This window comes from Anser brachyrhynchus, assembly GCF_964034855.1.
Source record: "Anser brachyrhynchus genome assembly, chromosome: Z".
Classification (NCBI taxonomy): domain Eukaryota; kingdom Metazoa; phylum Chordata; class Aves; order Anseriformes; family Anatidae; genus Anser; species Anser brachyrhynchus.
This window is the reverse complement of record NC_137697.1, coordinates 79,905,096-79,929,442: the sequence shown is the minus strand read 5'-3', so window position 1 is coordinate 79,929,442 and position 24,347 is coordinate 79,905,096. Positions and strand designations below refer to the sequence as shown.

At 61.7% G+C, this 24,347-nt stretch overlaps 3 protein-coding genes across 3 annotated transcripts in view; 1 reads left to right on the top strand and 2 right to left on the bottom strand.

The window, feature by feature from the left end:
• Positions 1-24,347, bottom strand: part of LOC308186075 (uncharacterized protein) — a 107,082-nt gene that overhangs the window by 58,341 nt on the left and 24,394 nt on the right. The window contains exons 2-8 of the mRNA XM_080574970.1: positions 23,647-23,738; positions 23,315-23,419; positions 22,965-23,050; positions 22,410-22,521; positions 21,519-22,164; positions 20,866-20,957; positions 20,095-20,397 (exon numbers count right to left, since the gene is read on the bottom strand). Of these exons, the coding sequence (XP_080431096.1) occupies positions 20,095-20,397; positions 20,866-20,957; positions 21,519-22,164; positions 22,410-22,521; positions 22,965-23,050; positions 23,315-23,317 (1,242 nt within the window). The 5' untranslated portion in view covers positions 23,318-23,419; positions 23,647-23,738. The remainder of the gene's footprint in view (positions 1-20,094; positions 20,398-20,865; positions 20,958-21,518; positions 22,165-22,409; positions 22,522-22,964; positions 23,051-23,314; positions 23,420-23,646; positions 23,739-24,347) is intronic.
• LOC308186072 (adenylate cyclase type 10-like) lies at positions 664-11,857 on the top strand. Its single transcript, XM_080574962.1, has 18 exons — positions 664-897; positions 1,113-1,234; positions 1,861-1,937; positions 2,821-3,010; positions 3,953-4,005; positions 4,745-4,898; positions 5,129-5,321; positions 5,650-5,736; positions 6,190-6,473; positions 7,141-7,277; positions 7,915-8,046; positions 8,642-8,896; positions 9,041-9,379; positions 9,598-9,649; positions 9,898-10,120; positions 10,491-10,598; positions 10,772-10,953; positions 11,625-11,857. The coding sequence occupies exons 1-18, from the start codon at positions 706-708 to the stop codon at positions 11,836-11,838; spliced, it is 2,994 nt and encodes a 997-aa protein (XP_080431088.1). The 5' UTR covers positions 664-705; the 3' UTR covers positions 11,839-11,857.
• LOC308186088 (uncharacterized protein) lies at positions 12,898-19,159 on the bottom strand. The gene is made up of 2 exons (XM_080575009.1): positions 17,842-19,159; positions 12,898-17,433 (listed from the first exon to the last, which is right to left on the bottom strand). Exons 1-2 carry the CDS (start codon positions 17,917-17,919, stop codon positions 17,182-17,184), a joined length of 330 nt encoding a protein of 109 aa, XP_080431135.1. The 5' UTR covers positions 17,920-19,159; the 3' UTR covers positions 12,898-17,181.

Below are 24,347 nucleotides of genomic sequence, written 5' to 3'. Positions count from 1 at the left end.
TCTAGTCCCGTCCTGCTAGTGAAGGCCTGCGTTTGCTTCCCTTAGGGCACCGAAGGCCAGCTCTTATCATGTCCAGTGATCCTACAGTGGCAGCAAGGCTGAAGAAGCACATACCGGCAGCCGCTCTCAGGAAGGTAAGGCCACCGCTGCTGGAGGCTGCATTTTGGGAGGGCAGAAGAAGGTGTGCATTGCAGGGGTGGAGCTCTCGTGAAAACAGACAAACGAAAGGAAAAGCAGCCTGAGGCGGGAACCCAGGGGAACTGATGCCAGGGCTAGTGGTGCTGCATGTGCCAGGAAACTGCCCGTTTTGTGCTGCTCCTCAAAGAGGCGCGGGTGGCGGGAGGTGGCCTTCCCTCTGCCTTTTCCACGACTCTTGTTCTGGACGTGCTGTGGGCACGAGGCAAGGACAAGCGGGCGAGTCTGCTCAAGTCCCTGGGACGTGCCAGAGGGTCGCCCCTCGCGGCCGTACTTGTCACAAGATGGGGTGTTGCTGGAACATTCCCCTCCTTTGTCGTTTGTGCTATGACTGTGCTGTGACCTGCCTGCCGCGGGCTGGCCTGCGATTGGCACCGAGCAGAGGACTTACCCTTCCTCCAGTAGTACCTGGTATTGCGAGCACGCCTGCTCTCCCTTGGTGTATGGCACGGGCCCAGAGGAACCCCCGGGAGAACAGGCTGGCAAAGCTGTCGTGCTCTTCCCTTCCAGATGGATGAGGATGTGCCGCTGCACCTGTGGTCTGAGCTACGGCCAGTCACCAGCCTCTTTGTCCAGCTGCAGTTTTCTGCAGAGGCCAGCTTACTGGATCTTAGGAGGGGCCTCTCTAATGCCAACAGGATCATTTCAGCAATCCTCAGTCCTCACAAGGGCGAAATCAACAAAAGCCTCCTGTTTGATAAGGTGAGCGTGGGGGAGCAATCCCACCCCCAGAGGGTGGCCTGTGTCTGTTTACTGGAGAGGGACTGAGAAGCAGCTCTGCCTTGCTGGTGGGATCAGTCCTCTGTGGCTTTGTGTTGACCTGCAGCTGTGCTGGTCTCCCTGGCGACTGCAGCGGAACGACATTAGCTGCTGGCCATGGGCACTGTAACCAGATGTGTTGCATCCGTCCTCTGCAGGGCTGCACGTTCCTCTGTGTGTTGGGACTGTCTGGAGCAAAGCTGCAGCACGAGAGCATCCATGCCTTGGAAAGCGCTCTTCAGATCGTCAGCATGTGCTCCGCGTCGCTGAGGAAACTTGAGTGAGTGTGTGGCAGCATTGCAGGGCGTGCGTGCTGCCTGGCACAGCGCAAGGGGGCTGACCAGCAAGAGACGTGGCCTCCTGGTTTGGCCTCCTTTGTCCCTGGCAGGATTGAGGCAGCACCCTGAGAGGCAGCAGGCGGCCCCTGGGCTTAGCTCAGGGCAGCCAGGCGCAGGCCCTCCAAGCAGAGCCTGCCAGTCGTGGTGCTGGAGCGAGCCCTCACCAGGGCACGAGGCTCCTTGGTGCCAGAGGCAGGCCCCTCTGGGCAACAGGGCCAGGAACAGGGCTCGGGCCCAGCCCCGTGATCTCAAGCCGCTGGCATTGTAGGTGCTCTGTGGGCAGCACCTGCTTTCCTCCACTAATGAGAGGGGCTGTGGCCTGCTGCAGGTCGCAGCCATCGTGCCTCAGGGGAAGGGTCCAAGACATCTTGCGTGCGCCCTCCCCGTGTCCCTTGTGAACGGGGTGTGTTGCGCCCCGAGCTCTCCAAGTCCCCAAGACACGCACTGGCTGTGGGACAGCAGGTGGCCCTGGCTGGCGCCAAGGGGAGATGTGGGAAGGGGCGGAGCGGGGCGAGCAGGTCTGCGCCTGGGGCGCCACTGACTTTGCGCTTCTCTCCCCGTGTGCCAGGGCAGTGTCCGTCGGGGTCACCAGCGGGACGGTGTTCTGCGGCCTCTGTGGCCACCCTGAGAGGGCCGAACATACAGGTACCGCACCTTAGTCTGAAGAGTGGGAGGCTGGCGTGGGTGCGCTTAAGGATGTCAGTCATGAAGAGACGGGCAGGCTGGGGCAAGCACATATGCCACAGCCTGCCGGTGGCGGCCCAGATGGCACCGGTCTCGACCTGAGGTGGGAGAATGGGCTCAGAGACTTGTGGTTCCCACTGGGTCCGCTTGCCCTGCCGCTGGGTTGACCTGTGCCTGAGGGTGTAGTCCCAAAGCTGGGGAAAAAAAAAACAAGGAAACCTTGAAGAATATAGGGAGGCCCGTAGCTTGTGTAGTCTTTTCTATAGCTCGTATAGTCTTTTAGCTGAGAAAATAAGGGAGCAGAGAGACAGGCAGCCTTGAGCTAGCAGAAGCAAGGAAGATATGGGATAAAAGGTAAAAACAAGAAGGAGAACAACAGCTCCAGACTGATCTATAGAAACCTTTTGCTCATTAAGGGTCATAAACATATTAAAAAACATACCCATCAAAATGCTAATGTATGCTGATGTAGGATTTGGTGTCCCTCCTCCCCCGCTCTTCCTCTGTAATGTGCAAACTCCGTAGACATAAGTTAGGTGAGCTGTAATAGCCAATCGAAAGTAGCCAAAGAGATAGCTTTTGCAAGTTTGCTGTGTATAAATAACGGTGATTCAAGTCTGAAGTGTGCTGGCTTTGCAAAAGATCGCCAAGCACCTGACTCTGCAGAGTTATATAATTAGTTATTTAATTAAAAGACCTTCGTGTGGATTTCAGCTCTGTGTGCTTATTGGTGCAGTCCACTGGGCATGCACCTATGGACAACAAGGGGAAGTAGCCCTTGGCCTTGAAGGGTGGGGCAAGGCTGCTTTCCTAACCATGTCAACATGTTCTCTCTCTGTGGCAGTGATTGGCCATAAGGTGAACTTGGCTGCCCGCTTGATGGTGCACTACCCTAGGCTGGTGTCCTGTGATGAAGCCACCTACGCAGCCTCTCGCCTGCCCGGTTACTTCTTCAAGGAGTTGCCGGAGACAAAGCTGAAAGGCGTTACCAATCCCGGCCATATCTATCAATATGTGGGGATCACCGAGAAGTGGTGAGTGTCTTCCGAGCCATCTGGATGGGGGCACAGGGACCCCAAGGGTGCAACCTTGGCCAGCAAAAAGGAGCTGTGCAGCAAGAGACCAGCCTGGTCTCCCACAGACATCCCTTCCCCGTGGCCAGGAAGATCCAAAGGCCTGGCACGGGTCTGCTTTGTACCTCTCTGCCCTTCTGTCTCCTGCTGCTAAGAGAGCCGGGAGTGATGCCAGTGGGGTGGGGAAGGTTGTCCTGCTTTGGAGACGCACGCTAGCCATGCAGGCTTTGTCCAAGCGGCTTTCCGCTGGGCTCCCTGCGCTGTGCTTGCTCCACTACGTGCAAGGCTACGGCAGAGGTCATTCTGACGCAAGGAGGAATTTTTTCCCAGCTCCTTCTGCGCAGGACGCTTTGGGTCAGTCATGTCGCCCTGGGGAAAGGTGGGCCACTGGGCCACTCTTCCTCCTGTCTGCCTGCTCAGTTCTCAGGTGTCCCTCTGGGCCAGAGTTGGAGGACCTTCTGAATGTTAACGTTGCTGTCTCTTGAAAACTATCAAAAGACTTGAGCCAAAGGTGCCAGATGCTTGGTGTCCTGAGCCACTAAGTGACACAGGTCCTCCTTTCCAAGAGGCTTCTTTTGCTTGTCCAGGGTGGCAAAGCAGTCTACTAGCCTACAGCACACCCTGGCTTCTTTGCCCCATCTGGGTTTTCTTTGGTTTTGGCCTCTGGCGAGGGACTCCCAACACCTTCTGCTGTCCCGCCACGGCTGCTGGCCTTCTTTGTGCTTGAAGCTGTCCTGGCATGTGCACTCGAACTTTGGCCGGGGAGCACACTCCGGATAGCGTGCTGCTGGAAAGAAAAGCAGTTACCTGCAGAGGATCTCCTCCCCTAACACAGCAGGCTCTATATTCCCTGGCTTCCGACCAGCTAAGTGAGACGCATGTTTTGTCTTCTCCCCCTTCTAGCATCTTTGACATGGGTCTCACCAAGGAGAGGTCGGACTATGGCCCCTTGCTGGGTAAGTAGAGAAGTCCTCGCTCTTCAGAACCCCAGCTGCTTCCCTTTGCCCAAAGCTGTGCGCCTTGCTGGAGGTTAACCCCGGCAGGCAGCTGAGCCCAACACAGCCGCTCGCTCCCTTCCTCCCTTCCTCCCTCCTCTAGCCTGCTGGCTGGTGGGGCAGCATGAGAAAGTGCAGAGGCCTTGACACTGTGCCAGCACTGCTCGGCAAGGGTTCAGTGTGTTCTCAGCATTCCTTTGGTGGCAAGTCCACCACATCACAGCTCGCTCCAAGCTCCTGTGAAGACAAGGAGCTGTATCGCAGCCAAAACCAGAACAGGCCCGAAGACGCTGCCTTAGCTACAGGGTGCTGGCAAGAGCTCTGGAGCTCAGGGTGCAGTGAGATGTTTGGCATGCCTTTTGGGCGCAGCTGCCTGCAGTGCCTCAAAGTGTGCCCTCCAGTCTTGGGCTGGATCAGTGTGGGGAGCTGCGTCCAGCTGGCTGAATCTCGTTGCCTCTGGGAGGAGAAGCCGAGGTGAAAGAGGTCCTAGGAGCTGCGCCGTGTGGCCAGCGGGCAGGCGGGTCTGTTAGTGCTCTAAGGAAGGCAGTGGTGCCAAAGCTGAGATGAGGGGCTTGGAAGGAGGCCTGGGTGTAGGCAGGCTTGCTGACATGGTGGGGGGAAGCCGCCGCACCAGCAAAAGGGAATGCCGCCCTGCTTTTCAGCATGCTGCAGCAGCTTGTTTCCTGGTTGGTCTTCACAGGTCGCGAGGTGGAGATTGACCTCTTTGAACGCAGCTTGAAGGCCTATGAGGCTTTGGGACAGCCGCACATCCTGGCGTATGTAGGCATCCTGGGCTCTGGAAAGAGCCACTTACTTACCGAGCTGGCCTTTCTAGGCCAGGCCGCCAGGCACAGGTAAGTGGGTTTTTTGAGACCCTTCCCGTGCCCGTCCCCTGACGTTCGTGGAAGACTGCGATGCCTCTGCCCTGTGCCTGGCCCTCCTCCCCCACCCCCGGGACTGCGCACCCTGCGTTCCTTTGCAGTAAGAACCAGGCGGCGTGAATCTCTAGCTCTCCTGTCTTGGCAGGCGTGGGCTACTGGGGGCCTTTTCTGCAGCTCAGGTGCCTTTTGCTTTTGCACCGCAGGGTTGTCACCGTGGAACTGACCGAGGCCAACGTGAGGCAGCCCTTCTCTGCCATCCGTATGCTGGTGGCCAGGGCTCTGGGCCTGCAGGCGGGTGAAACGTGCGAGGACAGGCAGCGCACCCTGCAGGCCAAGCTCCAAGGGGCGATAGAAGAGAGCAGATATTGCCTCCTCAATGACATTCTCCTCGTCAAGGTGGGAGCGAGAGGGTGAGACTGCCTCCTGAGGTAGTCTGGTTGTTGTCTGGGTGTTCCGCTGGGCAGGCTTAGCTCCGGGCTGGGAGCCGCGGGGCTCATGGCACCGCGTTCTGATTCCTGGGTCCGGGGAGGCTCCCTGCCTGTGGTGACTTCATGTCCTGTGCATGAGCCAGGTGTCTTGGTCAGCACCCTGGAAAGGCCAGTGAAGAGAGGCTCGTGCTGACCTCATGCAAAAGCAGAGGCGCTTTGCTCTGCCGTCTAGCTTGGTGGATAGGCATGCCTGGTCCCAGGATGATGTTTCTTTCTGACTCCGCTTTCCTGTCCAGTTTGCCATCCCGGACAAGATTCGCAAGATGCATGACACTCCAAGGAAAAGGGAGTTGCACCTGACTTGTACGCAAGTGCTACAGAAGGTGAGCGTTCCTCCTTCCACCTGGGTCAGAGAAAGAAAACAACCCTGCCCGCTGCAGGCTCCACATCAGAGCGGCCTGAGTGGGCAGCAGGACGACGTGCCAGGGTCATCGCCCTTCAGGGCCCAGGAGCCCCTCCTCCCAGAAGCCCCTCTCGAGCCCTCCCCATATGCCTAGTAGCTCGCCTCCTGTTAAGTTGGAGGGTATGTGCCCTGGAGGAGGATTGACGCCTTCTGCGTTCCTTTGCCCAAGTTCCCTCCTTCAGAAGGGCAAGTGATGTCTGAGGAGACCCTAAAGTCTCGCAGAAATGAACAGCCAGTAAGCTTCTGAAGAGGGAAGCGGCTGGGGAGAGACTTCTGAGTATTCTCTGTCTCCGGAGAGAGGGGCTACATTTCCTCCCCTAGAAGACGCTTGAGAATCCGCCAGACCCCACACAGACCCATCTGCTTTTTTCAGACCCTTGGAGGAGAATTCGGCATATTTGTCATCGACAACGCCCACTTCATCGACCCTGCCTCCTGGATTATCATGTGGCCCGTGCTCCAAAGCGTCACGCTCTTTATGGTCATGAGCTTAGCTCCTGGCCACGAGAGAACGGAGAGCTTTTTCAAAGCTGCAGCAGACAGCACAATGTCCCAGAGAATCAGCTGTCTTCATCTGGAAGAGCTGAAACCTGCAGCTGTGGTGCAGAAAGCCTGCCGGGACCTTGGAGTGGTCAGCATCCCCAGGGATCTAGCAAGGTATGTTGCAGGCCAGGGAGTTCTTCCGGAGGGGCTGGACCTACGCCGCCCACGGAAGGAAGTCGCCCCGCAGGAAAGGAAGCACGGGGCCTTCTGGCAGCATCCTTGACTCCAGCAAGGACCTGGGTTTCTCCTTAAGACTCACCACAGCAGGCGGGAGCTAAGAATAGGCAGCTCCCAAGATGCAGCACGCGGGCAGTGACAGCCCTTTGCTGTTGCAGAGGAGGGAGGGCAAGGCAGGGAGGAAAGGGGAGAGAAGAGGAGAGCAGAGGGAGTGGGTGCCCAAGCCTTAGCATGGCTGAGGTGTGCAAAAGGCTTTGACCTATGTGGCCAGGCTGCAGGAGGGATTCCCAGGAGCAGGGGTCCAGCCAGCTGCCAGAGCAGATCTGGGCTCCTGAGGACAGGGAAGGTCAGGCTTGCTGTGTTGTGCTTGGGACATTGTCCACGACCATTTCCCCACGGACTCCAGCAAACGGTGTAGGGTCAGGGGGTCCCAAACCAAGGGGGTCCAAGCCAGTGGGAGGACCGCCCCCTTCTGAAGTGCGCCGTAGCTGTGACAAAGAGGCTGGTTACCCTGTGAGGCTGAGTGACTCGCCGCCCGCCCATCAGAACTGTGTCGCACCGTACTTCCCTGGTGTTGGTCACTGCTGGCTCTGCTCCTGCCCAGGTTCCTGATCCAAAGAAGCTCTGGCATCCCATATTACTGCGAGGAACTGCTGCGCTGCCTGCGTTGCAACAACATGCTCTTGTTCCGCACTGGGAGGCAGGACAAAGAAGCAGAGGACGACTGGGAGGGCTTGGTCGGTAAGCACTCTTGTTGCGCACTGGCTAGACGCTGTTGCACCTCCGTCCCCCCGGCACGACCGTGTCCTGTGGCTCTCCAGTGAGTCTGGGCAGAGTCCGATCTGGCAGCAGGACAGAACTTGATCTGGCTGAGGTGTGGGCTCCCGCACACCTTGCTGTCACCTTGGCAAGCCACCAGCTCCCTTGAGAAGAAAGCCCTTCTGCAGGAGAGGGACAGACCTGGGAAACTGTAATCCAAAACCATAAATGCCCGCAAAGGCGCTGGGAACTGAGGAGCTTGGCAGTAATGCAAGAGCAGTAATTGCAAGAGCAATGCCAAGCAGAGTGCTGTTGCCCTGGGGACAGCCTGCATGGGCTTTGCCTTTTGGATTATCACCAGCAATTTCCCTGGCTCTGGGAGGTAGCGCTGTCAAAGGCAGCAACTGCTGCGTTCTGTCACGGGACGTTCATTCAGTACAGCTGGGCAGCTGGTCTGAAGGCGGAAAAAGAGTTGCAAGGGTGATGCAGACAAAAACACTGCAGTGGAAACCGGTTTGCCCCGCTCACTGACCGCATTCGGTGCGGGCCATGAAGCGCACCCGACCGTGACAGGTTGGACTTGCCCCACCTTGTTCATGCTCTCTCTCTCTCTCCCCAGCTTCTGCAGTCGAGGCTTCACACCTCGTCTCAGCCACCTCAAGCTCCAGTGCTGGGAATAACAGCGGCAGGGTCTGCACCATCAGACCAGACGTCAGCCTGGAGACCACCGTGCTGCCGGCCACCTTGAAAGGTGAGCGGCTGGGTTCGCGGCTGTGCTGGGGTCCTTTCCTGGGGTGCACATGAGAGAGGGGCTGGGCATCGGCATGCTGCGGAGTCACCCGCTCAGCCGGGGGGTCCCTGCCAGGAAAGCGACTCCGGTCTGAGCAGAAAGAGCTCTGTGCTTAAGGGCACAGATGTCCCCCTCCGGGCTGTGGACCAGCTGTGAGCCTACCTGTGAGGCGCACAGCAGTTGCGGGGAGCTCCAAGTCCAGCTCTGAGGTGGTGAAAGCGCTCTCTGTTCTCTGTGTGCACTGCTGGGCGTCAGCCTAGTTCAGCTCTGCTAGGTCGCATCGCGGGTCGCATGTACCCGCAGGATCGTGCCCTCCCCATCCTTGGTGGAGGAGCTCTTGTCTGGGTCTCTCTTATCCCTGGGCCTTGTGGCCTGTGGTTGCCAGAGGAGTGGAGCCATCCTGAAGACATTCCCCTGGGATGCGATTGCCCAGCAGGTGCCATCTTGAGGAAGAGAGGCCAAAGTCTACCCTGTTTCCCGTGGTGGAAATGTCCAGCCTCTCCAAGCTCAGGCTGTGGGACACAAAAGAGAGAGACGTTTTGCTTCTTCTTGACAGAGATTGCGCTGGCTGAGCTGGACCGGATCACGCTGATGAAGCAGACGGTTTTGAAGTTTGCGGCCATCATAGGGCCGGTGTTTACCACCCAGCTGCTGGCTCACATCCTTCCCACCTGCATCAGGCAGCAGATGAATTACTTGTTGGACGTGATGGTGGGCGACAACATCATTAAGTGGCTGAAGAACACAGGGGTGCCCAGAGACGTCCAAGATGCTAGAGAGGGGCCGGCCACCTCTCAGCAGGCAGGGAGCGGTAAGTGGTGGCAGTAACGTAGACCCAGGAGCGCTGTAGCTGAAAGGGGCCTTCCCCCACCAGCTTTGCGCAGAGGGAAATTCCCAGCGGCTGTTGAGAATGCCTCTACCACTCTGTCTGAGGCCACGATCCATTGCCTTGCAGGGGCGGAGAGGCCGTCTATGAGCGAGGAGCCCACGGAGTGGCGGGCTGGCGTCCTGGCCTTCTGTGCCCCGCTGCTGCGGGAGGCAGCCTACGAGCTGTGGCCGGAGAGGCAGAGGGCCAACGCGCAGCGCAAGTGTGCTGCGTTCCTGGAGAAGCACGCGCACAAATGCCGGAGCTGCCACGGAGGGGACTTTGTGGCCTTCCACCGCTTTGCCGTCCCCAGTCCCCAGGATGGGGAAGACTGCCAGGGCTCTGCTGACGAGGATGACTGGCACAGCTGGGAGGCCTTGGTGCTCGCTGGAGAACAGCTGAAGAAGGACAGGACTCACACCCCTGAGGGTAGGCTGTGTGCGTGCTGCGGAGCCCCCTCCCTCTGGAAGCCCAGGCCCATGTGCTGGGGACCTGGTGGGCCCCAGCTTGCCAGGGATGAGCCAGGGGACGAGGATGATCACCGCAGCTCTTGTGCCCTGGGTCTGCTCGGCAGGAGCCTTGCAAGCCCGCAGCCCTTAGCCTGGGCTACGTGGGGAGGCCCTTGACACGCTCTCTCTTCTTCCCAGGTAGTGCAAATGCCCTGCAGCAGCAGCAGGCTTTCTCGGAGGAGGAGTTGAGGTGAGGAGACAAGGTTCTGATGATTGTGGAAACCAGTGAGCTCCAGAGGAGACAGATGGAGCTCTGCCGTTTGGCTGCTGGCTGGGACTCCAGCTCTGGGAGGAGGAGGCTGGCTGTGGGGTGGGAGCTGGGATGAGACAGCAGGAAACTGGGCTTTTGTTGCTACCTGTAGGGAGAGCAGGGTCATCTCAGGTGATGCTCATCCGCTCTTTGCTCTCTTCTTTTCCTGGCATCCTGCCGCTGACCAGAGCGTCAGAGCGGTTTCCACCAGAGGGCGAAGGGACAACTGCGCAGCCCAGCAGGACCGAAGAGAAGGAAGGTGGCGAGTGTTCCTGCAAATGCGAAGCCATCATCGAATCAGTGCTTGTGCCTTTGGCTCGCCACTATGTGGCCATAGGCAACGCTCCCCGAGCCTTCTATTACCTGCTGGAGTGTGCGGCTGCCTACCTGCACGTCTCCAACAGCTACATGGTGAGTGGCCCTGCTTGCCAGCACGCACTGCACCTGGAGTCCACTGCAACAGGACACGCCGGCTAAGGGGCCTCCCAAAAGAAACAGCGGGGGCAGAGCCGGACTGTTTCCTGCGCTTTGCCTCTCCCGCAGCAAGAGACACGGGGCACTGAAGCAGGCCCGTCAGCACAAGCTGCTTTACCTGGGAGGCGGTCTGAAGGCTCCCTTGGTGCCTGAGCTCCGAGCCCACGGGCCACTGTGCTAGGGCAGGGATCGCGTGGGGAGATGCGGGCCCTCCTAAGGCAGGTGCCACAGGAGGCAAGAGGGAAGGACGGAGCTGGCCAGGGGCTCTGCACCGATGCTCACCTGCTGCCTGTGTGCTTGCTCGAAGGCCCTTATGAAGCTGAACGAAGCGGAGGCCCTGAGGAACTCCATGGAGAAGACAGCAACTGCGTTAGACTGCTTTGAGGAGGCGACCTTCTTCAGCCTCAAAGGGGAGGTAAAGCGGCAGGGTGACGCAGAGGGGTGTCCTGGAGGATGGAGCCGGATGCTTTCCCTTCTTGCAGGGGGCGTCCCTGCTATAGCCAGCCCCTGGTACATTTCTGCAGCCTCTGCAGGAGGAGAGGCTTGGGAAAGCGGTCCATGTCTGCCCGTCTCCCTCTTCCTGTGCAGGTCTGCTGTAATCTAGGACGCGTGAAGCTGGCCAAGAAAATGACCAGGCGGGCGCTGAGCCTTCTGAAAAAGAGATTCCCTCAGACGCGCGCCGGAGCCTTTGTCAAGTCTCTGTGGGAAAGGTTTCAGGGTGCTCTTTGTGCCCCAAACAGAAGAACACCCTCCCTTCCGCCAGAGGCTCGGTAAGCAGCAGAAGGGAGCACATGGGAAAGGAAGAGTATTCTGGTGCCAGGCATTCAGGCCCAGGCCTGCCTGGACTTCAGGCCATACCTACGCTGTCCCATAGCTCATTAGCAGGACCGAGGCATTAAGGCACGACGTGTGGGTCAAACAGCGGGCAGTGCAGCCTCACGCTGCCCCCCTGTGCGGTCCCTGGGCCTTTGGGTAGAAAGCAGCTTGTGCCGAGGGATGCACCTGCTGGCACGTTTCAGATGAGGCCAGGGGTGCCTGGGAACAGAGAGGTGTGAACAGGGAGGACGGGCTTAACAAGGGAAGGAAGGCAGTCTGGAGTGACCTCCAGGGACGGGATGGGGTTGGGTTAAGGTGTGCGTGCGGGGCGGGGAGCGTGATGATGAGGAGGCGCAGAGTTGCGATAGTCCTTCTCCTGCTGGTGCCTGGCATCACTTCCCCCCCCCCTCGGTGCCGTAGTGCCAGCACACCCTCTGTAGCGGTCGGCTGCCCCTGGCAGCACTTCTTCATTTGCCCACTTCCATGCCGGCAGCCCTTCCAGCACCAGCTCCCTTCCTCTGAGGAGGCGGACGTGTCTCAGCCGCCACCCCACTTTCCCCTGCCCAGCCTGATTTGGTGCTCTACAGCCGTGCCTCTGGGCTCAGCAGTTTCTCTTGTGTGCCAGGAGGAAGAAGCTCGCCTGGAAGCTTCAGCAGACCCGCTGCCTCTCCTTACTGGGGCACCTCTACAGCCTGGAGGGCACATCAGGAGGACGGAGGTTCTCCCGCCTGGCAGCTCTCATGAAAGCCAACACGGACAGGAGAATGGACTCCGCTCGGGAAGAAGACTCCCACTCCGCCAACTGCCTTTGTATCCCTCCTCTTCTTAGCGTGTCTTAATAAAACATCTGTTGTCTTACGGTGGTGGTTGTCGGGGCTCGCCAGGGGAGGTTCAGGTTGGAAATAAGAAGAAAGTTCTTCTCAGAAAGGGAGAGCTCGCTCCCACAGCGAGAGATGCGGGGCACTGAAGAAGGCCCGTCAGCACAAGCTGCATTGCCGGGGAGGCGGTCTGAAGGCTCCCTTGGGGCCCGTGTGGGCACCTGGAGGGAGACGGCATGGTCAGGGTGGGACACGGGCAGCTGCCAGGGGCTGGCACCGGTCTGCAGGGCAGGCAGAGCGCTGCTGCCACCGTGCCAGCATTGGCCTCAAGACCGGGGCGGGGAGCCACGGGCCAGGCTGCTCTGTGCCCACAGAGGCCCGTCCCACCCCCACTGGGGGGCACAGAACCCCCAGCGCTGTTGCGACCGCTGGGCTGGTGCCCAGGCAGCTCAGCCTTCCCCCCCTCCCCGCCCCACTGGGTGTCCCCTCGCCTTCCTCTCCGCTCCCAGTTTGCCATCGGGCAGGTGCCTCCCCTCCAGCCTTGCTCAGGGCAGGTATTTCCTCCCCGAGACGGCGTGGGGTGCGTTTTTCTGCCGTTTTCCTTTGCGGGTCTCCGGGAAAACGGTTTGGGAAGCCGAGGACCCGAGCGCCCGAGGACCGGCGCGGTTGCGGCCCCCTGCCGCCACCTGCTGGCCAAAAGCCGGTACTGCAGGCTAAGCGGCCCCGCGCATGCGCGGTGGCGCCCGCGCCGCCGGCACTCTCGTCGGTGCCCCTGCCCGCGGCGAAGTGGCGGCGCCCTGCTCCGGGGCAGAAGCCGCGTCGCCTCGGCTCGGCTCGGTTCGGGACGGGACGGGACACCACACCACACCACACCACACCACAACGGGCTTGGTGGTTGGGGCCGCCCCGGGACGGCGCGCGGGGCGAGGCGGCGGGCGGTCGGGGCGCCGCACCGTCAGCAGCAGTTCCTGGGGCAACGGCCCTTGTGCGGGGCGGGGGGCGCGCCGCGCCGCGCCGGACCCGTGCTCCGCGGGGCTGTGGGGTCTGGCGGCGGCGAGCCCGGCTGAAAAGGGGCGGGGGAGGGAGGGAGGGAGAGCGAGGAGAGGGAGAGGAGAGGAGAGGCGGGGAACGGCCCCGGGGGGGGGCGTTGCGGAGTCCCCGCGGGGTCACGTGGGCTGCTCCGTCCCGAGGCATGCTGGGAGCTGTAGTCCTGCGCTGCCGGGCGGCCGCCTCGGTCGCTGCGCCGCGACTGACCCCGTCGTCACCGTCGCTTTGGCCCGCGTAAGGCGTGTCACACCCCGGTGTGTGCTCCGGGGGGGTGACAGCTCAGCCTATGTTCCTGCTTTTAGGTAGCGAGTGACTCTAGTCATATGCGTCTTCGTTGTGATTGGTATAAATTTTTCTCGCTTTTGCGTTCGCTCAGGGAAATTCGGAGCGCGTGCTCAGTGAGAGGGAGTTGCACCTTGGAGGCAGGTAGCCTTTGGAACGGAGGTGTATCTGGGCATTTTAATGAGATTATAATGAGCAAAGTTCATCCAGGGGACGTGAGTAGGCTGTCAGCCAGCCTCAGGGCTGGCCATGCAATCTATCGGCTCCGTACCATCGGGCTCGCTCTAAAATTGTGCTGTTCCTAGCCAAATGGCCCGAGGCCCAGGAAGGCCGAGGCGGTGGGTTGCTCTAACACGCTGCGGCCAGGGAAGCAGAAGCTTTCCTTCTCCTTTCTTGGTTTCGCAGCCTAGCAGAGCAGCTTGGTGCCGTGGAGTTTTCTAACCGTCCGGTTTTCGCAGAAAAAATGACACGTTCAAGCGGTGAAGAAAGAGGGCTGTTTCTTTGGGGAAAGCCCAGCAGAGGGCGCAACGAAGGGAGCACACGAAGGGGCAGGCAGGGCCCGAGGGCTGCAGCTGGGCTCAGCGCTGAGCACAGCTGCAGCAGCACAGCCAGCCAGCTCTCGGGACGCGGGGCCTCCTCTCCCACACTCTCCGGAGCCGGTAACGTAGCGCTTGCAGGCTGAATTCAGAGGGAGCTCGCAGGACCAGGATGGTTTCAGCCACCAGGGAGGAGACCGAAGGGCTGCTGTAGCCCTCCGTGCTTCTGAGTGCTGACATGGAAAGGAAGAGAGCGGAGGTCAGAGCCCGTATCAGTGGGAAGCAAGCCCAGGAACCCCTCCTGCCAAGGCCGCCCCACCTCCTCGGCTGGGGCAGGGGTCGCAGCTCACTGCCCAGGGTCTTTTCTCCTCCCAGCCAGTTCCTGCTGATAGCCCACTGCCCTCACTCACCCTCGATGATGTTCTTCAGCTTCTCCTCGCGCCCATCCACCAAGTGCTGCCCGGCAAGCCCTAGGTACATACAGCCCATCACAGATCCCGCTGGCCAGCTCGGCCCAGACACAGTCCCCCCTCAGCATCCCCGCCGGCTTGGCCACGTGTGCCCAAGCGTGACGACACCCAAGGAGGCTGCGAGGCACCCGCTAAGCTTCCCACCACAACCGCTGCGTGGGCAGGGGTGGGCGAGGGCGGCAGGGAGCCCCACAGGCACTCCAGGCCCACTCTGAGCAGGCAGTGCTCTGCAGCCGCGTGGCTGATTCCGCAGCAGCTGGGGCTGGGGCCGAGCTGCTGTGCGGCACAGAGGGCCCGTGGGGTTGTGACTCACCAATGAACCTGACGGCCGCCTCTTGCAGGGGCTCCTGGGGGCTCCACAGGTACGGCAGGCTCTGGCACAGGTAATCATCCACTCTGCTGCTGTGCCTCAGCAGCTGGAAGAGAGCAGTACATGTGGATGGGGCTGGTGCAGCCTCTCCCCTTGGCCAGGCAGGCCCTGTGCCCGGGACTGGCTTCCCCTGCCGGGACACCTGATGCCCAGCCAGCAGCCAGCTGGTGCTGGGGCGAGGCTTTGGAGGGAGCAGGGGGCAGGGTGCTGAGGTGCCACCCCGCTGCCAGTGGTCAGCTGTCGGCATGCCTGGGACCTGGGAGAGCGACGAGGCTGTCGAAGAGCCTGTACTGCTATGTGCTGGGGGGTGGGGGTGGGGGCGCATGTGTGGCTGCAAGCTGGGGGCTCTGGCCTGCAGCAGTGGCTAGAGGCAAGGGTTACCCACCCCACACCCTGGGCCAGGGCTGGCAGGCCTCGCCTGGGCCAGGTTTTGCGAGCCCTCGGGCAGTTGTCCTTACCAGGCACTTGCCAACCCTCTGTGGCTGCGCTGTCTCCAGCAGGTTCCTGAGCTGCTTCCACTTGAGGAGCTTGGCAGCACCAAGGAGGGCTTCCCGAGAGGCCTGCAGAGCAGCAGAGAGCGGGAGATGAAACACGTGCGCGTGGGACAGGACCTGGTTGTCCCGCACGTCGTCAAGGCTCGGGGGCTTTCCCGGCCCTTGCTGGGGAGGTGCAGCAGCCGGGGAAGGCGTCTGCCAGAGGGTTCAGTGCTCGAGCAGAGGTGTGGGGCAAGCACCAGGCTTGGCAGTTTGTGCTGCTGGGGCTGCAGGACAGAGGTCCCCCAGAGCTGCTCATCTGCAGCCAAGGCCAGGAGGCAGCCGAAGCGCTGCAGTCACCGAGGCGCCGCGGCAGGAGGCAGCCGGGGGCACCACCCACGGGGACCCCAGCAGGCTGTTCCCTAGGGCCTGGGCTCCAGAGCCCGCCACCGCGGACACAGGGCCAGAGCCCTGCCCTGGCTGCAGCTCCCTTCCCAGGCCGGTGCCCGTGAAAACTCTAGTGCCTAGGTATCCGTGGCTACGCACCACTGCTGAGCACTGCTGGGAGCAGGCAGGGCGGGCCTGGAAAACGCCCGTGCCCACCTTCTCGGCCCCTGACAGCTCTAGGGCTGCAGGAAGCCTCCCAGCGGGCTGTTCCGTGGAGGGCGGCGTGTGGGGCTGGATGTGGGGCAGGGAGAGGCCCCTCCGCTCTGGCCCTTTGTGTGGGTGGAGGCGCAGCAAGGGCAAAACGGCTGTGGTGGGCCTGGTGCACGCACGGAGGAGCTCTGCACCTTTCTTCTGGATTCAGGAGCTTCGGCCCCAGGGTGAGGCACGTTCAGAGGGAGCCTTGCTAACAGCCCGTGCCCCTGATGCGCAGGCCCTCCTGAGGGGTGTTGCCCCCTCAAGCGACCGCTCAGCTTAGAAATCCCCACCTGAGCCACACACTGGTTCTGGTCATGCAGGTGGAAGAAGAGGGGGAGGAGGGTGCTCTGCACTTGCTTCTTCATCTCCGTTTCATGGGTGCCCTCTGCCACCTCCATGGCGTCCTTGCAGAGAAGGATGGAGAGCTCTCTCACGCAGCTGGACTCCTGGTGAGACAGAACAAGTGAGGACCTCAGTCCAGGCTCTTCCGAGCTCACAGTGAGCAAGGGGTCGGTGTGGCTGATAGGGAGACACGCTCCTGGCTCTCACGCTGCAGTGAGCTGTGGTAGGTAAGGCCAAGCGTGCAGGCAGTGCAAAATGGCTCAGGACGCAGGAAGGGCAAGGCAGTGGGTTGCAGATGCTCCACCCTGGGGCTGGCAAGGGGACACGTGGCAAGGGGAGAAGCTGCCACGGGCAGCGAGGGGCCGAGGAGAAGTTGCCGTTGTGGAGCACACGTCTGCAGGGCTCTGCACAGGGAGGGACTGCCCCAGCAGGAGAGCCCAAGAAGCACCAAGCAAAACGTTTCCAGCACGTGGCCAGGGGTCGTGGTGGGAGAAGAATTCGCAGGCCAGTGAGACACGCGGAGAGGGACGCACCACCCCCAGGCCACGTTCACGTGCCCCGTGGCCACGCTGGCCAAACCTCCGGCTTGCCCACCAGCCTTACGTTTTCAAAGAGGGGCAGGAGCCTCTCCGGCAGCTGCAGAGCGATGGGGCCAACCACCTGCCCATCTGCCAGGCGGAGTGCGTTGCGGAGGACAGTCAGGGCCTTCATACTGATGTCGCCGTCGGCATCCTGCAGTTGCTGCATGACCTCTGGCAGCAGGCCTTGCAGAGTTACTGCCTGCATGAAACACAGCAGTTCTTTTTCAGAAACACCGAGGACCACTCCAGCAGAAGCCCTTTGCTCACAGCGGGCGCAGCCCAGGGCAGAGGTCTGTCTCCAGGCCAGCACGGAGCATGCTGAGGCCCCTCGGGACAGAAGGCTGCTGCGTTGGGTTGCAGAAGCAGCCACTTGTGTCAGCCTGGCCCCGTGTGGGGGCTCATCTTCCCAACCTCAGCAGGATGACTGCTCTGGGTAGAGTGCTCCTGCAGCGGAGGCAGCCCCGCGCTGGCCGGCCTGGGGCCTGGCATTGACCTCTTCCTGGCACAGCAGGAGGTGCCTTTGAGCGGACACCGGCGCCGCTCTCCTCGTGCTGCACGGTCCAGGGGCTGGCCAGAAGCGCTCAGAGGCCGATGAAGAAGGCAGTGAGAGCAGTGGAGCCACTACCGCCCCTCCCGATTCCTGGCAAAGTCCAAGCAAGCCTCTGCGGGCAACAGCGCCTGCAGCCCCGCCCCAGGTGGATGCCGCCACTTGGCCCAGATGCCCCCACTCACTGTCTTGGGTCTCGTAGACAGCACGACGAGGCTTGTGACCACCATCCTACGCAGCACCAAGGACTGACTGTGCATGTGTGACTGAAGAAGGTTCAGGATGCAGTCGTCGATGTGCTGCTCAAAGTCGACGCAGTCCAGCAACTGAAAGACACCCAGCAGCCCCGTGAGGGCCTGGCCCAGCCGGCAGGACTCCTGGCAGTACGCTGAATCACCCCTCCCACACAGCTCGGGGCAAGGGCCCCGGAGCCAGTCACAGCTCTGCCTCGCGGCACGCAGCACAGCTCCCTCGCCTGCTGCTTCTGCCCGCTGAACCACTTGCAGCCTTTTGCTCCCTGCACTTTCGGAAGAGGTTGTGTGCAGGGAGCTGCCCCCCAGGACGGACAAAATGCAAATGCTTCAGGCCCGGTCCCTCAGTGGAAAAGGCCCCAGTGACTGGGAGGAGAGCGCAGTCACCAGCCCAGCTCCATCAGACTGGCAACTTGGCCCCTCCCCTATCTGCCCGGAGTTTCAAGACACCTTGGAGAGGCACCACTTGCCGCTAGGCCCTACCTCCGTGAAGACAGCCATGGCGACGATCTCCTTGTGCTTCCGTCTCTGGCAGAGACCCGTGACTGCCTCTTCAAACATCGAGGCACAGTAGAGTGGTGCTTCGCTTCGCAGAGCCCTGGCCAGGGGAAGAACACATTGGTAGCACCAAGCTGGGCAAACGAACCTCCTTGGGACTGCGCTGCCAGCGCTAGCTGCTATCCCATGGGCCAGGCCAGGGCAAGGCTTGCATTTCTGCGCTCTGCTTCAGCAGCTGGTGCTATCCGCTTGAGGAGAGGCCGCCCGCCCTTCGCCATACACCTTGCTTTTGCAAGCATGGAGGGTGACGAGCATAGATGTGCTCGGTTTACTGAGAGACGCCCCGCCTACACGCAAGTTGTGGCCTTCCAAGAGATGCCTTTTCCTGACTGCTTCGGATCCCCAGGCCCCCGGGCCTTCCCGTGCTCGCTGGCCACCCTTCCGGCTGCTCTGCCACACAGCTGCAGCGCAGGCTGCGGCACTGCCTGCAGAGCCAGCCCCAGCACTCTCCTGTCCCGCTGGTCCCCGAGGAAGGGGCGCTTTGGAAGGTGACAGGTCCTGCGAGTCCTCCTCCTGCACCGGGCAACAGCAGCCCTTCTCCCAGGAACTCTCAGAGGCAGCGGCGTGGAAATCACAGAATGGACCGTAGGATGGCTCGGGTTGGAAGGGACCTTAAAGATCAAAGCGGCCACTCCCCCTGTCGGTCTCTTCTGAGATCCCTCCGTCACCAGCACTCAGGGTCAGCGTTGTCCCTCGGACCCCTGGGCACACCCCAGCAGCCACGAGGAAGGGGATCACGTGGGGCCCTCCACCTCCGGGAGAAGAATGCCAGGGGAGACAAGGACAACTGATGAGGCGCTCACCTAGTCAGCACAGCGACACCTGTGTGGAAGGTCTCAGGGCTTAAAAGCATGTCCCAGCCACCCTGCGTCTGGATGTCTTCAACCAAAGCGGCACCCTTCAGGTGTTGGAAAAGCGCTCTCATGGTCATCACAGCAGTCCTGCATGCAGAGCACAGCGTGCGTCACATGTGGAGCCCCGGCCCTGGCTCTGGCCTGGGGCACAGACCTGGCAGTGGGGATGGAGCACCTGAGAAAGCTGCCCGGGGGCCACATGCGCTCCCCCGTCTGACTGCTGCTCATGCTGAAGTCCTGCAGCGTGCACTCGTGGGTGAAGGAGATCTGGAAGAGCACGGCAACGTAGAACTTGTGGAACAGGGACTGCGCAACGCCTTTGCTGGAGGGCAGCTGGAAGATCTTGTGCATGGCACTGGTTACCTGCAGAAAACAGCCAGGCGCAGCTCTCAGTGCACGGATGTCCCTGCAGCACTGTCAGAGACACCAGGGCAGAGCCTGCTGCCTGGCTGCCTGGCCTGGGGCCCAGCCCCAGCGACTCTCTGGGGTCGGCTCTGCTTTGTGTCACGGGCAAGCCAGCTTTTCGTATCCAGAGCAAAGGCCCCAGCAGTCCCCGGGGGTCCTGCCAGCTGCCCTGGGCTCCCTGGGCCACACCTTGCAGCCTGCTTGGGCCAGGGAGCCGCCCTGCCCCGGGCTGCCCAGCAAGGCAGGAGCAGGTGGGGAGGGAGGAGGACGGAGAGTGGCAGCGCCGGGGCGGGCTGTGTGCCTGTGCGCAGTGGGGCCCCAGCAGTGCACGTGGCCCTGCTGGGCTCTGGCTCCCGGGCCCCCTGACTGGGGAGCCCCAGGGGAGGCTGTCGTTCGGGAACAGGGGAAGAGTGGAGGAGGGGACGGGGAGGGGAGTGCAGCCCCGCTGGGGGTGAGCGAGGCCTGCTCCAGGAACTCACAGCCCAGGAGCGGACGCAGCTGTGCTGTGGGCCGAAGCCATCGTGCTCAGGCCCTGTGCGTTGCATCAGCAGGCTTCTCAGCACGTCCTCTGCAACGCGGGGCTCGGAGACCATCGTCTGCCACATGGCCGTGGCAACCCTGCAGAGACAAAGCATGCTGTCGGTGGGGCCACCCCAGCCACCGCCCCTCGGCCTGTGCCGGCCCTGGGCGTCCTGAGCTGTGCCAGAGGTGGATGGGTGGGCCCCATACCTATCGCACCACGGGAAGGCCTCCAGCAGGCCCTGGACCGCATGCTCGGGGTCCAAGGAGGTGATCTGGAAAAGGGTCCTGTTCAGGCTGTCCAGGAGTGACTCCTTGCTGACCGACACCAGGCAGTCGTGGATGATCTGCATGACCCATGGCACCTGGACGAGAGACGAGGGAGAATGGAGCAGAGCACAGCCATGGCCCCAGCTGCCACCAGCAAATGCTTCCCTCCTGTGGCTCTTTGCCAGCCCGAATGGCTGTCGGGGGCTCCCAAGCCCTGGACGCAGGCAAGGGGGAACAGCCCCCAAGAGGGAAAAAGCACAGGGAAAAAGCAATCCGTCTGCAGACTGCTAACCTCCTCCATCTGTGAGTCTGTGATCACATCCAACACACGGGCAACCACCTTTGTGTCAGCGACCCTGGGCTGTGTCATGCCCTCCAAGACGGTGAGGATGAAGGCCCTCCTCTCGATGGGGAGGAGGAAGCTGCCAAATACCTGTGGGAGGGAAGACATGTCACACAGCCTGCCCTGGTGGCGGGGCACAGCTGAGCGGTGGGGGCAGCTCTGGAGAGGGAGCCAGGGCAGTGCTGGCACTGTGCCCCCAGCACAGGCAGGAGCAAGGGCTGGCCTCGGCTGGGGTGACTGTAGCCTCAGTGGCTGCGGAGAGGGAACCGCCGCGCAGGGTGAAGGCAGGTGGTGGAGGTCAGGGTCGGGGCACACTTGGCTGTGTGTGGGCAGCCAGGCCTTGCGGGTGGCCAGGACAGCTGGAGCTGCGGTGCTGATGCTGGCCACTGACCCCAGCCTTTGGCTACTCCCTGCTGAGACATGGTGGGACCCCGCAGCCGGCTTGCTGGTAGGCCGTGACGGACCCTGCCTCCTGCCTACAGTTCTTGGGGCGGTGGTTCATCCAGGTCTCCTGTCAACCTCACAGCCGAGAATCCCAGCGAGGGAGGGGCTGATTACCGTCATCTCGTTAGCAGTCTCCTTGGGCAGGAAGGTGCTTGGGCATTCCTCCTCCAGCCTGAGCTTTGGATGGGCAGGTGTCATCATGTAGCCTGGGCAGCAAGGGAAACAGAGGGTGGGTGAGTGGTAGGAATGACGGAGAAGCTGCTGCTTGGAGAAGACAGCTGAGAACATCAAGGAGAGCTCTGTTTGTGGCAGGGCCCTGTGTCTGGCAAAGAGGGGCACTCTGCGTTGGGTGGGGGGGTGGGGGTGGGGACAGGAGACATGCCGGGGAGGAAATGGGTCTTCTGTTGCAAGGGGGAGAAGGGCAAACCGCCTCGTAGTCTGCAGAAAGGCCAGAGAGTTTGGTCCGGCTTTCTGCTCTGAAGCAGGAGAGAAGCCCCGCGATGCTGCTACTGCTACAGGCTCTCCAGTCCGCTGGTTCTCAGGAGTGCCACTAAGCCACTGCCCCAGGGGACATCCTGCTGCTCCGACAGGGGCTGTGGGAGCCCCCTAGGGTTGGTGCAGCACGGCTGCTCCCCTGCTCCGCCGTTGGAGGAATTTGCCGCTCCTTCCTCTAGCTGGGGAGGGCGGACAAAGCGGCACAGCACCGTGCCTGGTGTTGACTGGGCCCTTGTGTCTGGAAGGTGCCGGCCTGCCCCAGCCTCTCTTACTCTGTCGCACCATCATGATCCTGTGGATGGCGTGCAGAGCCTCTGCAGACGCGCAGCTGATGTCGTGGTCCTCCTCGGCACAGCACAGGGTGAGGCACCCCATCAGCTGCCCGAGGAGTGGCACAGGCTTCGTCTGGAAGGGGCAAAGGTTGACCGTGCCCGCTCTGTGTCTGGACAAGTCCTGGGGGTGAGAGGATGGACAGCGGTAGCTTGGCTGAGCTGGTGCGCTTGAGACACCAGGAAAGGGTGAGGGGGTGCTTAGAGTTTGCCTGAACCACCAGCTCCTTACCTGCACCAGAGAAGCGGGGACCAGGACCTCGCTCAGTCTGGCAATCCTCCCCACGGCACACCGACGCACTGCCGCTTTCTGGGATTCTGTGAAGGGCAGCAGGGCCTGAGAAGAGAAAAGCTGCTGGTCTGCCTTGGGATGCGGTGGCAGCTCCCGTAGCAGCAGTTCTGCGAAACGCCGAGCAGGGTTTACGCAAGGTGCCCAGGCTTCTCCTGAGCAAGAGAAGAGCCTGGAAAGCGGGGCTGCCCCGTCGCGGCCTTGGGGACAGACCTGCAAGATGATCTCCAGGGTGGTGGCAGTGTAGCCTGGCGAAGCACACACCAGCACTTCCAGCACGCTGTCCAGAGATTTCAGAATCTGTAAGGAGGATAGAGCGGGTGGGGCTCTCTTGCTGGTCTTTCCTCATGGGAAGCTGGCTTGAATGCCTGCTGCCTGAGGCAAGCCTCAGCTGCCCAGTGGTGCCAGCAACCTGCCCAGTGGTGTTTCAGGATCTCTGTTGTCTCTCTGCTTCTCCTGTGGTCTTCCAGCAGCCAAAGCTGACTAGGAAGAAGTGCGTGGGAACTGACTGGCAGCAGGCTCTCTGTAGCTCACTCAGTGCTTACCTGAGCATAAACTGAAGCATCCAACTTGCCCCTCTCCCTCTCTGGAGCAAGAGAGCAGATGGTGTTGATGCAGGGGCCGAGGTGCTGTGACAGCACTGCTAGGTTCTCTTTGCTGCAAGGAGAGGAGAGAAGGCGCCCGTTGGATGCTGGCACTAGGAGCAGTGCCCGGATGCCCTGGAAGGGTGACCGTAGATGTCAGGGCCTGGAGTCACCAGGTGGGACCCGTACTGGGTGGGCAAGGCTTGTGTGGAAGCATCTTCTCCCTCTCCCGTGCTGCTGAGCCAGGGACAGAGGGCAGTCATGGCACGCAGTGCCCAAAGCCCTTTCCAGCTCCTGCCTCTCCCTTCAGGGAAAAAAGCCGGGAAGGGAGACAATGGAGAGCCCCTGGGCACGGCACCCTCTGCCCTCCCATCTGTCCCACTGATGGGTAGAGCGCAGGGGAGAGCAGAGGCCCTAAGACAGAGCACGGAAGTCCTGCCGGGACGGGGGAAGCCTGCTGCTGTCAGGCCCATGCTGTGGAGAGGCCCTGGCCAAGCCAGGGTCTGGGGAAGGTACCTCCTTTCAGTGATGGCGTACGCAGCTTGCCAGCCGAGGAACATCACGGCGCGCAGGAGGGCAGAGGATGACTTAGGCAGTTGCATCTGGAGGGAGACAGCGTGGTCAGGATGGGACACGGGAAGCTGCCAGGGGGTGGCACCGATCTGCAGGGCAGGCAGAGCGCTGCTGCCACTATGCCAGCATTGGCGTCAAGACCGGGGGGGGCACAGGCGAGGCTGCTCTGTGCCCACAGAGGCCCGTCCCACCCTCCCCTGTGCACAGAAACCCCAGTGCTGTTCTGACCGCTGGGCTGGTGCCCGGGCAGCTCAGCCTTCCCCCCCTCCCCGCCCCACTGGGTGTCCCCTCACCATCTTCTCCGCTCCCAGTTTGCCATCGGGCAGGTACCTCCCCTCCAGCCTGGCGCCGCAGAGGGTGCAGATCGAGGCCAGAAACTTCAGCTTCGAGTCCTCTTCCTGACAGTCAGGGAGCAGAGAGACAAACAGGGAGGGTGAGAGGGTGGCAACGTGGGCGGCAGGGCCACTGCACCGCGGGGCGTGCAGTGATGGCACGAGGGGCCAGGAGGGCAGCAGCTCAGCACAGCCAGCAGCTCTCCAAGAGCCTGTGCGTGGGCAGCAAACACGGGAGCCCCCAGCTGGGAGCAGCAGGCTGAGCCTCACGCACTGACAAAGTCTGCAGTTACCTTTTGGGTGCCAGTGAGAAACGCCCAGAAGTAGTCACAGGCTTCCTTGTCCTTGCCCTCCAGCGGCCTGCTGGAGGCAGCAGAAGCAGCATCTGATTAAGAAAGAGTGGGCAGAGCTGTAGGCCGGGCAGGAGGCAGAGGGAAGAGCCGTGCCCTCTCTTCAGCCCTGTGCCCACTGCCCTGCCAACTGCAAGCCCTGGGTCACAGCACCGATGCCCCCTCTCCTCAAGGTTGCCGCTGGCAGCAGAGCAGGAAAGGTGCCTGTCCTGCAGCACCGCAGCCTCCTGCCAGGTGAGCAGCCTTCTGCTGCCTGTCCCCGCAGCAGGAGCTGGGTCCCCTCCACTCTCTCCCGCTGGAAGCCTCCCCTCCTGCCAGGGGAGGCTGTGCTGGGGCTGGCTCCTGGCTCACAGCCGCCCTGCCCTTCAGGAACCGGCATGCCCCCCGCCGGCTGTACCCCACTGCTGATATTCCAGGGAAACGGGCTCGTGCTGCAGAACAGGGTGCACTCGCTGACTTTGGTCCCGCCTGGCCCGCTGCGGACCCTCGCTCGCTTGGCTTCCTCAGTGGTGGCAGTGGCATGGCAGTGCCATGCTGCGGCACTCGTCCCTGGCGAAGCCCCGACTGCAGCCTGCTGGGGAGCCTTGGCAACTGGGGCCAGGCTGGACTGGCCCAGTGGTGCCTGCGTACTTACCCTCCTGGAG

What these genes read in the sequence shown, in the direction of transcription:
- LOC308186072 (XM_080574962.1), top strand. Translation starts at nt 706, where the DNA reads ATGGATGAGGATGTGCCGCTGCACCTGTGGTCTGAGCTACGGCCAGTC. An exon ending in GTGGGGATCACCGAGAAGTG is followed by an intron (nt 3,011 to 3,952) that starts GTGAGTGTCTTC and finishes TCCCCCTTCTAG; the next exon opens with CATCTTTGACATGGGTCTCA. An exon ending in ATCCCCAGGGATCTAGCAAG is followed by an intron (nt 6,474 to 7,140) that starts GTATGTTGCAGG and finishes GCTCCTGCCCAG; the next exon opens with GTTCCTGATCCAAAGAAGCT.
- LOC308186088 (XM_080575009.1), bottom strand. Translation starts at nt 17,919, where the DNA reads ATGTTTGAAGAGGCAGTCACGGGTCTCTGCCAGAGACGGAAGCACAAG. An exon ending in CCATGGCTGTCTTCACGGAG is followed by an intron (nt 17,434 to 17,841) that starts GTAGGGCCTAGC and finishes GGTGTCTTTCAG; the next exon opens with TTGCTGGACTGCGTCGACTT.